Source organism: Podarcis erhardii, assembly GCF_964252035.2.
Source record: "Podarcis erhardii genome assembly, chromosome: 13".
NCBI classification, from domain to species: Eukaryota; Metazoa; Chordata; class Lepidosauria; order Squamata; family Lacertidae; genus Podarcis; species Podarcis erhardii.
In genome coordinates, this window is record NC_138502.1 from 20,360,849 (window position 1) to 20,375,702 (window position 14,854).

Consider the following 14,854-nt stretch of genomic DNA (forward strand, 5'->3'; position numbering starts at 1 on the left):
TCAGGCTTTTCTTCTTATTAGTTGTTCCCTGTTGTTCAGTTCAGGCCTCAACACAATAATATAACATTTAGGAAAAAAGATGCAACCCATCAACCCAGCACTGGAGGCTAAGATAGAGAAGATCTCCACAGCAACCATGTATTTTCCCTTGGTGCTCAGGTACGATGGAATAAAGGACAGCCAAACACTGCAAAAGACCAACATGCTAAAACTGATAAACTTGGCTTCATTGAAACTGTCGGGTAATGTCCGGGCAAGGAAAGCAACAGTGAAACAGATAATTGCCAGAAAACCCATATAGCTAACAACACAGTAAAACATAGTCACAGACCCCTCATTACATGCTAGTATAATTTCTTCTGCCATTGAGTGACTGTCAAAATCTGGAAATGGGGGAGAGGTTGCTAGCCATACAGTACAGATCCCTGCCTGAACAAAGCAGCAGGAAAAAACAATAGTGTTGGCCAGTCCCTTCCCCACAAAGGTTCTCACCCTAGATCCTGGTTTGGTGGCCATGAAAGCCAAAACCACTGTAATGGTTTTTGCCAATACACAAGAAACAGCCACTGAGAAGATGATGCCAAAAGTGGTTTGTCGGAGGAGACATGTTACCTTCTGAGGCTGGCCTATAAATAGCAATGCACAAAGGAAGCAGAGCAGGAGGGAGATGAGGAGAGTGTAGGTGATGTTCCTGTTGTTTGCAATGACAATAGGAGTGTCATGGTGCTTTATAAATGTACCCAGCACCAGAGCTGTGATCAGAGAAAAGGAAAGAGAAAAACAGGCTAAACTGATGCCCAAAGGTTCTCCATAAGACAAGAAGCTTCTACTCTTGGGAATGCATGCATCTCGATTCTTGCTTGGATAGTCTTCATCTAAGCATTTATTACATTCAGCTGTATCTGGAAAAAGAAATATGAGGTCTTGATCCCAGTTACATGACACAAATATCAACAACATGCTGAAATTGTTCCTCTCTCTCAAACCAAATGTCTCCTTTCAGTTCAGAGAATACATATTAGTGCTGGCACTATAGATTGCGGCACAGATTGGTTTAACTTGTTTAGAACGAATGTAGACATAAAGCAGCATTTTTTCTAAAAAGATGTGGTAAACCTGCTGACAGGAAGCCATGTTAAATTTGGCTCACATCCCAGGTTTATGCAGGAACTGGGGTGGCTTGTAAGGTTATATGCTATTCACCCTCACAGTTGTTGAATGTATAGTCTGGGTGCATGCTGCAGGTAGCAGAAGAGTTGACCAGTTCCCCTTCAATTACAAAAGAACCACAAGCCCTTTGTCATTCTTACTAGATAAATGTATCCAGAATACCCAAAGGCCAGTGATCAGAAAAACACACACAAAACATGACAGATTATATCCACTTCTAAAGCTTCTTTCCAGCCCTTGCAAAAGATTTCATCCAAATTTAAATGGTAAAGAAAAGTAGTCATGAGGTATGCATAGTTTGACATGTTTGTTCCTGTGGATCACAGATCTTCTGTGCACCTTTAGCTCCCTATAGTTATAGTTATCAATACAAAGATCCCTTTTGAAATTAAGTGGAAAAGTTAGAAATTATTATTGTTATTATCACTATTCATTTATTCATCACCTTCTACATACGTGTCTCAAGTAAAACAGTTTAAAACACCACAAAAACAAACAAGTTTAAAAAACCTGAAACAATTCAATATAGAACTGACACCCATGGCATCCAAAAACCTATAGAAACACATTCATCCAGTTGGGAAAACCTGACAGAATAAAAAAATAAATCAAAAAATCAATTGTTTGCAGAAAATGCAGATAGTACCTGTCAAATCTTGACCATAATGCTATTCCATGTAAGAGGGACAGCCACCATAAAAGCCCTACTTTGAGTTAGTGTGGTACAAGCATCTGATATCTTTGGAACTGCTACAAGGAGTTTTCCCACAGACTCCAGTACCCTGTTAGGTATGTAAGGAATAAGGGGTCTTACAAGTAACCTTGGCCTGAGCTACATATGGCATGAGATGTTAGTACCAAAACCATGGTCAGGGCCAGATTTAGGTTTGATGAGACCCTAAGCTACTGGAGGTGATGGGGCCCTTTATATGTCCAAACCAATGATATTTTAGGGAGCAGGCTAGCAGGTGGGGCCCATTACTTATATCATAGGAGCCTACACAACACAAAACACAGTTGCTGTATGTAGGTTTTATTTTATTTGTTTTTTATTGTATATTTTGGAAATGTACATCCAGTGGTTTTTTCCTTTAATTTTTTTTTTTTGGGGGGGGGCCCAAGAGAGTGGGCCCTAAGCTATAGCTTGTTTAGCTTATACATAAATCCAGAACTGATCATGGTCCTGTAGTAGGTTGGCAGCCAGCACAAATCATAGAATCATAGAATTGTACACTTGGAAGGAGCCAAGATGGCCATCTAGTCCAAACCCCTGCAATGCAGGAATCTTTTGCCTAACATGAGGCTCGAACCCATGACTCTGAGATTAAGAGTCTTGTGCTCTAGCAACAGAGTGTGCTCTCTCTCTCTTCTTTCTCTCTTTCTCTGTCTGTCTCACGTTATATATTGTGGGTCATTTACCTTCTCTAGCAACCTAGACACGGCTTAATGCAAGCCTCATTTCTTTTATTTAGCAGTAACTATTGCGTCAGGATCCAATCTCCTTGGTATATCTCTTACCCTTTTGATTTGAAATCTTCCCCTCAGGACATGGGATGCAGTCATAGCAGCAAGATGGCTCCCCCTCCTTCACTTTCTTCCTAAAACCAGGGTGGCAACTCTCAGTACAGACAGAAAGAGGCTGAGTCTAATCAGTAAAAAAAGAGAACAGAATGAGAATCTTAAAATTCATACACTTGGAATCCAACATTTTATCCACCGATAAAGGCAAAAACGTCTCAACCAAAGGCTAATTGTGCTAAGGGTAAATTTCTTTCTGGCACTGAAAACCAGCAGCCTCAGTTGAAGACTCTAAACCAAGGAAGAAACAGCTTGGAAATCTAGGCCATAAAGTGAGAGTGAGGCCAATAGTGATGCCAACCATATCTTTCAAAGGAACCCCTAGAATTGCAAAACAATTACCAGTATGCAGATCAAAATGTGGATTTAATTAAATATGTATTTTGAGAGAAAATAACAATTAAAACACCCATTTAAATATATAATTTGAAACTTTTAAAAATGGAACAAAAAATGAATCGGTGACATGAAGCACTAATAGAGAGATGCATTAATTCCTAGACCCCGTGTGCCCCATCTGTCCCAGCAGCTTGACTCCATTTCTCTCCCTCCCTTTTCCATTCTGTTCATCTTCACCACCTCTTCTACTGTTTCCACATAAAGCTTTAGTTGTCTCTTCTACCTGTTTCTGTTTGCTATTGGCTTTTCCCTCTGGTCTTCTGTTGCCCCCACTATCCACACTTATTCTCACACCCTTTCTGGGTCAGCAATTAGGACGGAAGTTTTTGGGTCCACTTTGTTTCATAAGGCAAATACCAGTATTTCCACAGGTCTTTATATTTATTAAATGAACTTAAATCTAGGCATCAGGACAGATGTTCAATGCTCATTCAAAACTGGATGACTTTCTAGATAAATGTCACCTGGAATCTACCTGGTTAAACCAGCCATGCCATGTTATGGCATCTTCATCAATGGTGAACACTTGGCCTGGCGGAGCCTGGGGATCTATTCTCCCAATTTCCACTTTGTGAAGGGATTGGTTGGGGGAAATAATGAAGTTGATGACATCCAAGCCAGATATTATCTCTCCATTCTGGTTAAAGGAAACTGTGTCTCCTGCAGTGTTGTTAAATGACACACCTCTCAGAAAGTGGTGAAGCTAAATTGAAATCAAAAGGCAAAAATATAGAAAATAGTGCATAAGCATTTACAATCTATCTCCCCCCCCCCCAGTTTTCAAATTTTATTTATACTTTTCAATTATACATTTCACTGGTTTTATACATTTCATTAATTTTATAATCATTTTAACATTTCAAAACTTGACTTCTTTCCCCCCCCACTTTCTGCGGTTCCTTAAATTTATTTTTTAATACCCTCTGCATATCCAAATTAGCTTACTTTGCTCATTTATTCATCTACTTTATATATATATGCTTATAAAACTGCAGGTTATTACAATAATCCTGCCAGTGTTCTTATCTGTTTACAATTTGTCTGTAAATATTCAATAAGCCATTTCCATTCTTTTATAAAAAGTTTGTTTTCTTTATTTCTTATTCTTCTGGTAAGTTCCTCCATTTCTGCGTATTCCATAAGTTTTTGTATCAATTCTTCCTTTGCTGGGACTTCTGCTTCTTTCCATTTTGGAGCAAGTAACATTCTTGCTGCTGTAGTAGCATACACAAATACAGTGGTGCCCCGCAAGACGAATGCCTCGCAAGACGAAAAACCCGCTAGACGAAAGGGTTTTCCGTTTTTTGAGGCGCTTCGCAAGACGAATTTCCCTATGGGCTTGCTTCGCAAGAAGAAAGCCCATAGGGAAATCTCCGGGGACCTCTTTTAAATGCTGGCGGTGGGGAGCAAAGCCTTCCCCCCCCCTCCGGCCTTCAGAAGAGGTCCAGGAAGGCCGGCGGGGGCCGAAAGGCTTTGCTCCCCACCGCCAGCATTTTAAAAGCGGTCCGGGATAGCAGGGAAGAGCTTCCCGCTATCCCAGACGGCTTTTGAAGGCGGGGGGGAGCAAAGACTTTCGCCCCCCGCCGGCCTTCAGAAGAGGTCCTGGACCTCTTCTGAAGGCCGGCGGGGGGCAAAAGTCTTTGCTCCCCCCTGCCTGCCTGCCTTCCCGGGAGAGCGGAGAAACACGTGTTTCTCCGCTTTCCCGGATGGCTTTTGAAGTCCGCTGTCCGGGGCGATCTTAAAATGCTGGCGGGCGACAGCGCTGCCGCCCACCAGCATTTTAAGATCGCCCCGGACAGCGGACTTCAAAAGCCGCCCGGGAAAGCGGAGAAACGCGCGTTTCTCCGCTCTCCCAGGAAGGCAGGCAGGTTTTTTAAAAATGCTGGCAGGTGGCAGCGAAGGCTTCTCTGCCGCCCACCAGCATTTTAAGATCGCCCCGGACAGCGGAGCAGTCCTCCGCTGTCCGGGGTTTTTTTAAAATGCTGGCAGGCGGCAGCGAAGGCTTCTCTGCCGCCCGCCAGCATTTTAAGATCGCCCCGGACAGCGGAGAAGTCCTCCGCTGTCCCGGTTTTTTTTTAAAATGCTGGGGGTGGGAAGAAAAGCCCTTTCCCCCCCACCCCCAGCCTTCAGAAGGGGTCGGGGGACAGACTGTCCCCGGACCTGGTCTGAAGGCGGTTTCCATAGGAACGCATTCATTGATTTTTAATGCATTCCTATGGGAAACCGTGCTTCGCAAGACGAAAAACTCGCAAGACGAAAAAACTTGCGGAACGAATTAATTTCGTCTTGCGAGGCACCACTGTAAGTTTCTTTCCTTTTTCTTTTCTATGTTAGATACAGTATTTACAGTACATATACATATGTACTGTATATATATATATACAAAGAAAAAGAAAATAAAACATAAGAAAATGAAAAAAGTAAAAGTAAATCTCATAAACAAACATTTTTGAATATACTTCATCGTAGAGAGTGCGTGCCACCCACACGAATAGGTTTCTATACATTTTAGGTAGTTCTGTTTCTATAATTCCCAAAAGAAAAGCTTCTGGGTTTTTTAAACAAAGGTTATTTTAAACATTTTTTTCATTCCATTATATATCATTTCCCAGTAAGCTTTAACCTTACCACAAGACCACCACTTATGATAAAAAGAACCGTCTTTCTCTTTCCATTTCCAACACTTACTGGATTTAGATTTATACATTTTTGCCAATTTACTCGGTGTTAGATACCATCAATAGAGTGAAGCGGGTGGCGCTGTGGTCTAAACCACAGAGCCTAGGGCTTGCTGATCAGAAGGCCCCATGACGGGGCGAGTTCGAAAGCACGTCAAAGTGCAAGTAGATGTATAGGTACCACTCCAGCAGGAAGGTAAATGGTATTTCCGTGTGCTGCTCTGTTTCGCCAGAAGCCGCTTAGTCATGCTGGCCACATGACCCGGAAGTTGTCTGTGGACAAATGCCGGCTCCCTTGTCCAGTAAAGCGAGATTAGTGCCGCAACCCCACAGTCGTCCGAGTCTGGACTTAATGGTCAGGGGTCCCTTTACCTTTAGATACCATCAATATATACTGGTACCTAGGGTTACATATGCTTCATGTTACATACGCTTCAGGTTACAGACTCTGCTAATCCAGAAATAGTACCTCGGGTTAAGAACTTTGCTTCAGGATGAGAACAGAAATTGTGCTCCGGAGGCACGGCGGCAGCGGGAGGCCCCATTAGCTAAAGCCCCATTAGGTTAAGAACAGTTTCATGTTAAGAACGGACCTCTGGAACGAATTAAGTACTTAACCCGAGGTACCACGGTATCATTTTCATATAATTTCTCCTTAAACCATAACATGCTGTAAATTTTATATTTACAAACTAAAGCCTAATGGGGAAGGGGAGACAATGAATGAGTTAATGTATTAGTGGGTGTATGTTTTTGAGTGAGACAGGGAAAGAGAATCAATTGGTGTAGAAAAATGTGTGAATAAATGTCTGCATGCATATCTATATGGTCAGTGCATGTGTATACTGTATGTGAATGTGTGTTTGTGAGGTGGTGCAGTCCACTACTAGCTCCAACCATGCCCACCGTAATTTTTGCCCTAGCTACTGCTGGAATGAAATTCTAGGATATTTAGCCATGAGGAAATGAAGTCTTCAAACAGAAAAAAAAGATTTGCCATCCCCATTCTAATGCTACCAGTAGAATAATGCTGTGGGCAATTTCAAATAATTTCAATTTCAAATAATAAAATGGAGGGGATATGTACTCATCCTTTGATGTACTCATCAAAAATATTTCATGAAATGTTACTACATAAATCAGCAATACTATCATTACATGCTGCAACAGAATGATATGATTATCCCTCTGTAAATAATTCATACATTGATTTCACAGACCTCAAAGAGGACATCAGAATGCCTGACTGAATAGGGCTTATCTCTACTTTCTAGTTGCCTGGAAAAGAAGGAAGAGGAAAATGTCCGTAGAGGAAGAGTTGGAAAGAATGTAACACCCACTTGGGTTGGTTTACTCCTTTACCTGCCAAAATTGTTGTTTCCAAAGCTTTTGCCTTCTTCTATTCATCATTTGTGAATGTTTGAGTCTTGCTAAGGACATGGCATGTAAAGCATGGGCCAAGGCAAAGACAGCATTGTAGATGCTGTAGCTTTGACCTTGCACTGTCATTTCAAAGAGAGATGCAGGAAGGTTCTCTACCTTCTCCATTCCTGTGCAGATATCCCCCACCACTTCATCCAGAATGCGATGGGGAAATACACAGCCAAAGGCATGTTGCCAGAAATCCCAGATGAAATCATCATCTTCTGCATTGAAAGGGTTTCTGCCCTCAATGTATTGATGAAATCCTGGTAGATTATTGGAATGAATTCTGAAGGCTATAGCACCATTGAATATAGTTGCATCCCAATCCCGCTGAAAGGTCAATGAAATGAACTCCATTTGAGCTGTGGTTATCCATACTTTACTTTTTACATTATTTGACATTTGCTCTAATTTTGATAGATATGGAAACCATCTAAAAAATACAAAGGAATAAGCTTCTCCATAGACTACCACTACATTGGCGTTGCTGCTCATCACTTTATCATGTATGTTTGCCCCCTGTTCCATCATGGCAAGACCATCAATGAGAAAACTATGTTTGGGGACTCTTTCTATAAAGGCAAAACAGATGCCACTCTGGGAGAAGAGTGGGAGCACGTTTTGTACAAAACTTTCTCCATTGTCATTATCCATCACAGTGATCCCAATCCATGTCCACCTGAAATACAGAAGTAAAGAGAGAATTCCTGCAAACTGGTGGTCTTCCTGGGGTGCCATCTGATAGAAAGGAATCCGTGGGGTTTTATCATTCATCACTGGAGCGGGGCCATATATTAGCTAAATAGAAATGGTTAGGAAAGATAATTATAACCGTAAGTGGTTCTATGCAGCGGGATTTGTGGTGTGGGGTGTGGGACAGGTTGGGCACAAGCAGTTAGTGCCAGCCCCAACTTCAACCTAGGGAATTGTGGTTGTCCTAACAGCCAGCCCTAGAGTCTAAGGCTGCTGTTGCTGAATGCCATGCTAGTTCTGAGTAAGGCCTCTCTCATCAGTGATTTGATTATTGAGGATCTGCTCTATATCTTCCTCTGTTGAAGACAGTTGCAAAGAATTCATTCAGTTTCTCTACAATTTCCTTATCCTACTTTAGCACACCTTTGACTCTCTAGTCATCCAAGCATCTGCCTGCTTCCCAAGATAGTCTCCTGCTACTAATATATTAAAATAATTTATTATTGTTGGTCTTAAATGTAACAACAGGCTCTGGTGCATTGAATGGACAAGACCAATAGTGGGTCTAACAGTTGAGAAGGTGGTTTCCTCACATGGTGTAGAGGGAAGTGAGAGGCAGATGTAACCCATCAACCTGGGGAGGTAGCCCATCTAGGAGAAGGAAAACTCTGGTGCTCAACCTCCACTGCCTTCAGGATAAGGTTCTCTCCTCAAACAGGTAGAACTTATCCATATTTAACTTTTGCCCCACACTTTCTAGGCAGAGGTCCACACTTTCCTGGTCTGTGTCCAAGCACTCCCCCCCCCCCGCCCACTTGCTCAAGAAAAACTCAATATTTACAGCTGAATTAGAGCCAACAGCAAAGTGCTTTTTCCATGGATTCCATGGATTCCCAGTTTCTTTGAGTAAAGAGCATGTTTTTATCGGGAAACAAGCTCTCAGACACAGACCTAGAAAGCCCAGACCTGTGCATAGAAATATGGAACAACGATAAGTGTAGATGAGCCCTTAATTATGTTTTGAACTATTTTGGTGTTACTTCGGTGAAAATTAACCTCCACTTTATGAATGGGTCTGCTTCCCAGTCTTCAAAATGGTCAGTCTATGGTTGGCACGAACAATTGGCTCACATGATACCCCATTCATTATTATTGGATGTCAGCAATATACACAAAGAATTAACAACTTGGCACATTGGAAACAATGAATAAGATGTCCATTTGAGCATGGCCTGCAATAATGAAAGACATGCTGTCTGTTTCCAGATCTTTGACTACCCATGTAAATGTAGTACTGATTTGCAGTTAAACTTTATGAATGTCATGTGGTTTTTCTGATTTGCAAATGAACTATGAATATATTTTTTCTTAGTCTCAGTGTGCTTTGCAAAAGAAGCAAAGAAAGATAATGGTTGATCTGATTATTCCCAATGTATGTATTTCTGTCTCTAAACTATAAAATACAATCTGCAAGAAAGAATGAAAATAGTATGAATTTTTAATATTCCCCACAGAAAACCAGGCACAGATGTCCTACCTGTGGAATCTTATAAATATCCAAGATAGTTGCCACATGAAGGGAGATTTGTGCATCCAGACCACCGATGACAGCTGTCAGATTATTTTGGATGCTACATATATAGTTGGGTAAAAATTTCTCCAGTGTGAATGAAAGTAGCATTGTGGCATGATATGTTTTTCTTGCATCAGCATAGCTGTCATAGATGTTGAAGCCCAAGGTGATATTTGGTAATAACTGAGGGTTTTCATTGATTTCCTTTACTGCAAATGTCAAGGCTAGGATGAGCTGGTAACTCTTGGGCACCACTCTAGAATAAGAATAGTGTACCTTATCAGAAGAGTGTTCTACACCTGTTGCACAACCTAAAAGGTAATTCCAAAGCAATCCCTTTGAATCCATTGGTGCTCAATCCCATAAGCATTGGTATAACATTTTAAGATTGAGATTCTGTGCAGAATTACCTTTAAGCAAACCCAAAGAACACTATGGGATTTACTTTACTTTCTGCATCTGTATCTCATTATTATTAAAATATTTTGAAGGCAGTCTTTAGTTTAAGGTGGCCTATGCAAAGATAATGGAAACAAGAAGCACCAACCATGAAACACATCAAGCATTTTGTGAAGATGCTTTCACTGAAAATAAGCTGCAGAACAAAATGAAAATCAAAAAGAAATAATCTTTTTAATATCATGCATTAGGAACACAAGAAAGTGATGGTGGTGGTGACGACATTTGTAAACTGAAGGATTATTGCTTTGTATATCAGGTGACATAAATAAAATAGGTTACATCTGAATAATGGAAATTATAAATCTCCTCTGATATGAGGAGAATGATGTTTCCAAAAAGTCAAAATTCAGGTTACATGACTTTTACAGAGAAAGGGCTGCCAGGATTATGAATTTGGATCCATGAAAATTCTTTGGCTGATGGTAGCACTGAGATGTAGTTCATTTCCCTAAATTGCCAATGAGCACTACCCTTAAAAAATCAGTTGTGGATTTTGGGGAAGGCTAAACTGGGCACACATACCCTCCAACCTTTTCCAACAGAAAATCAGGATGCATGTTAGCTGGCTCGTTGGCTGGCTCACGCAGGAGAATGGCACCAAAAGATGTGTGAATCAGCTGGCTGCCTCTCCTGTCACAGCCCCTACCTGGAAGCTGCTTGCTCTCTTCCCTCTTCATTCTTCCTCCCCTCCTGCACATCACACCGCCATGACAGCAGCAATGGCTTGGACAGTGGCAGAGAGGGGCAAGTGAGAGCATGGCATGTGTCTGCTGCCTCTGCTCCTGCAGGGAACTGTCTCTCCTACACACAAAAGTTCCAGTTACAGATAGGTAGCCGTGTTGGTCTGTCATAGTCAAAACAAAAAAATTCCTTCCAGTAGCACCTTAAAGACCAACTAAGTTAGTTCTTGGTATGAGCTTTCGTGTGCATGCACACTTCTTCAGATACCTGAAGAAGTATCTGAAGAAGTGTGCATGCACACGAAAGCTCATACCAAGAACTAACTTAGTTGGTCTTTAAGGTGCTACTGGAAGGATTTTTTTTGTTTTGACTACACACAAAAGTTCCATTTCATGAAGGTCCCTCTGCTAAGTGCAAGTGCAAGTGGCAAGCGCCAGCTCATCTTTCTCCCATTATCGGTGGAGGGAAAACAGGATATTCTCTGATGAAATCAGAATTCGGGATTGCTTCTGTAATTCACTGAATGTCTCAGAAAATAGGGATACTTGACTGGCATGGGGTATATCCTTTGTTTCCAGATATTTCTGGATTCTACCCCAGCAACTTCAGTTTAAAGAGACTCTTAGTGAGCAGGACAAGGAAAGGTCTCACTGATCTATTGCAGATATTAATATTGGATACATAAAAACTGAATCCTTTTCAAATAAAAATTGTCCAGAGCCATAAATATGATTTAAAGCTTTACTAACCAGGACTTCCTCAAAATGGGTACTAAACAGACAATGATACATCCAGAAAGTTAAATAAAGCATATGCTTTATACAGGATACAAAAGATGCAACTAGAACAGTAAATCTCTTTGCTGGAACAAAGGTACATACAGATGAGATATATCTATAATATATATGTTGCAATATGGCATTACTCATTAGCCCACCCCTATAATTTTTGTGTTTTCAAAGCTGATTTACTAAGGAACTCGTTTTACTGGTTTACTGTAATCATCTCATTATTATGTACTCTAAAATAATATGTTTAGTGTTCCATTTTTTTGTTAGTCTTGTCATGTTTTATTATTTATGTATGTACAATTTGTTAACAACAAAATAAATGAAATAGATCAAGTTCTTACGCAAACTCTTCAGGCAATGCTGGTGGGGGTTCTTCAGTGAATAGTGCTGAACTGGAAATGAAACCACCATAAGAAGCAATGTGTCCAATGATGAAATTTCCTGACTGATGATACATGTGAAGTGGACGGTGTAGGTACCAATCCCTGCATTTAACAATGTGAGCTATTAATGCCATGTGAGGAAACAGCACCAGCAGCAGGGCCACTAAAACAACCATCATAAGTAAAAGGGCAGATTTTAAATCTACACACAGATTCTCCCAGTTCCCCTCTCTTGCTCTAAACAGTGCTGGGTTTCTTTATAACATCCTTCACAGCCTCTCCTATTAGTTTTGCTTGTGGCTACTGAAATTCCACAAGAGGTTGGACAATCCAGTATAATTAACTGGTTTTGATAATTATAGACGAAGGTAATCACCTGTTCAAATCTGGGTATTTCTTGTGGAAATTGGTGAAGAAACATGTTTGCAACATCTGGAATGAAATGTTCTTTCCCACACATATAGAGATCCATGGGGGGGCCACACCAGGCATTGCTGTATTCTACAACTGCAGACAAAATTAACATGTTTGATAATAAGGCTGGTCATCTCACCATTTGTTCTTGACAATGGTAACCTGTAGAATGAAAAGTTGCCCTAGGCTGCTCTAATCACAATCCATATACATGTACAGGTTTTCGCTTTCATCATAGCAATCATCACAACTTTGGAAGATATGGCATTGGGCTGGATTCTTAGTCACAGGGCTACCCTGTCAGAGGGGTCCAGGAGCAATGGCTCTGGGAGTCCACTGGGGGACCGATGGGCCAGTACACCTCTCCCAGTGGTGGCCTGTGTGGGGTTGTGGCATCCAATCTGTGTTGGAGGTGACTCCCCAATGCAGGTTTGACCCCACCAGGTTCCTATCAAGTAACAAGGGAGCTACCTGATGCTGGGTACATGCTCAATGCCTTAGTCAATATAAGAGACCCACAGCAAAAAAAAAAAAAAAAAAGCACCATAGGAATAATTACAAATGAAATTAGCATGTTCGATAATAAGGCTCAACAAAATGTCCTTGACAATCAGTAAAATGAAAAGTTGCCATAGACTGCTCAAATCACAATCCATGCACCCTACAAGGAAATGGTTCTTTCAGTCCCACTTGTTATCAGTATAAATTTAGATAGCTGTGTTTCTTTAATTTTTATACTCAGGGTATATTGTACTTCCTGCCACAATCAGAATTCCTCAACGCGACCCATTTTTGCTCCTGCCCATTTCCTTAAAAGCTTTTAAAACCTCTATTAATAATAATAATAATAATAATAATAATAATAATAATAATAATAATAATAATAATAATATAATAATAATAATAATAATAATAATAATAATAATAATAATAAAAAATAATTTTATTTATATGCTGCCCTCCCCAGCCAAAGCCGAGCTCAGAGTGGCTAACAACAGTAAAATAATACAGCAATCTAAAATCAATTCATTATAAAATCAGTTCAAATCAAATTGATGGCAACCACTGGGCTAGAGTTCTGTGAAGAATTACCAAAGGAGGGGATCAGGCTGTGCCTTGGCCAAAGGCCTGGTGGAACAGCTCTGTCTTGCAGGCCCTGTGGAAAGATTTCAAGTCCCGCAGGGCCCTAGTCTCTTGTGACAGAGCGTTCCACAGATCGGAGCCACAGCCAAAAAAGCCCTGGCTCTGGTTGAGGCCAGCCTAACCTCTCTGTGGCCTGGGACCTCCAAGGTGTTTTTGTTTGAAGACTGTACGGTCCTCCGTGGGACATACCAGGAGAGGCGGTCCCGTACATATGAGGGTCCTAGGCCATATAGGGCTTTAAAGGTTAAAACCAGCACCTTAAACCTGATCCTGTACTCCACCGGGAGCCAGTGCAGCTGGTATAGCACTGGGTGAATATGATCCCGCAGTGAGGACCTGGTAAGGAGTCTTGCCGCGGCATTCTGCACCCGCTGGAGTTTCTGGGTCAGTCTCAAGGGCAGCCCCAAGTAGAGCGAGTTACAATAATCCAGTCTGGATGTGACCGTTGCGTGGATCACAGTGGCTAGGTCAGGGCGAGAGAGGTAAGGAGCCAACTGCTTAGCTTAGCGGAGATGAAAAAATGCCGCCTTTGTTGTAGCTGCAATCTATGCCTCCATGGAAAAGGAGGTGTTGAAGATTACACCCAAACTCTTAACAGACTGTGCTGGCACTAATTGTGCCCCCGCAAGATATGGGAGTTGCCCCCCCATCCCATATCGTCCCGACCCGGCCAAAGGACCTCTGTCTTCGAAGGATTTAACTTCAACCAGCTCCCACGTAACCATCCAGCCACAGCTTCCAAACATCTGATCAGTGTGTCTGGGGCTGAGTCAGGATGGCCATCCATCAACAGATATAGTTGGGTGTCATCAGCATACTGATGGCAGCCCTATCCAAAACTCCGGACAAGCTGGGCAAGGGGGCACATAGATATTGAAAAGCATTGGGGAGAGTATCGCACCCTGCGGCACTCCACACACCAAGGAGTGGTGCGACGACAGTTACCCCCCAAGCGCCACCCTCTGTCCCCGACCAGAGAGAAATGAGCACAGCCATTGAAGGACTGTGCCCTGGATCCCCACATCAGCAAGGCGGTGGTCCAGGAGTTCGTGATCGACCAGGTCTAAAAGAATCAGCAGCCCCGACCCACCTTGATCCAGCTGCCTAAGGAGATCATCTGTTAGGATGACCAGAGCTGTCTCGGTCCCATGACCAGAGCGGAAGCCAGATTGAAATGGATCCAGAGCCGATGTTTCATCCAGAAACCCACCATAGAATCATAGACTTGGAAGAGACCACAAGGGCCATCGAGTCCAACCCCCTGCCAAGCAGGAAACACCAGGTGTTCAGCAACCGCTCTTTCAGTCACCTTACCCAGGAAGGGAAGATTCGATACCGGGCGGTAATTGGATAGATCTAAAGGATCTAATGATGTTTTCTTTAAGAGCGGGTGCACCACTGCCTCCTTCAATTCCCCTGGGAATTTCCCGGTGCCAAGGGACAAACTGATGATATCCCCTAGGG

General features: G+C 42.0%; 1 protein-coding gene across 1 annotated transcript in view; it reads right to left on the reverse strand.

Annotated features, from left to right (window-relative positions):
• LOC309328446 (vomeronasal type-2 receptor 26-like) overlaps window positions 1-14,854 on the reverse strand; it is a gene marked incomplete at both ends in the record, with an annotated part of 34,074 nt that continues 19,220 nt past the window's right edge. The window contains 4 exons of the mRNA XM_081838442.1: window positions 1-902; window positions 2,689-2,815; window positions 3,623-3,850; window positions 7,188-7,877. Of these exons, the coding sequence (XP_081694568.1) occupies window positions 1-902; window positions 2,689-2,815; window positions 3,623-3,850; window positions 7,188-7,877 (1,947 nt within the window). The remainder of the gene's footprint in view (window positions 903-2,688; window positions 2,816-3,622; window positions 3,851-7,187; window positions 7,878-14,854) is intronic.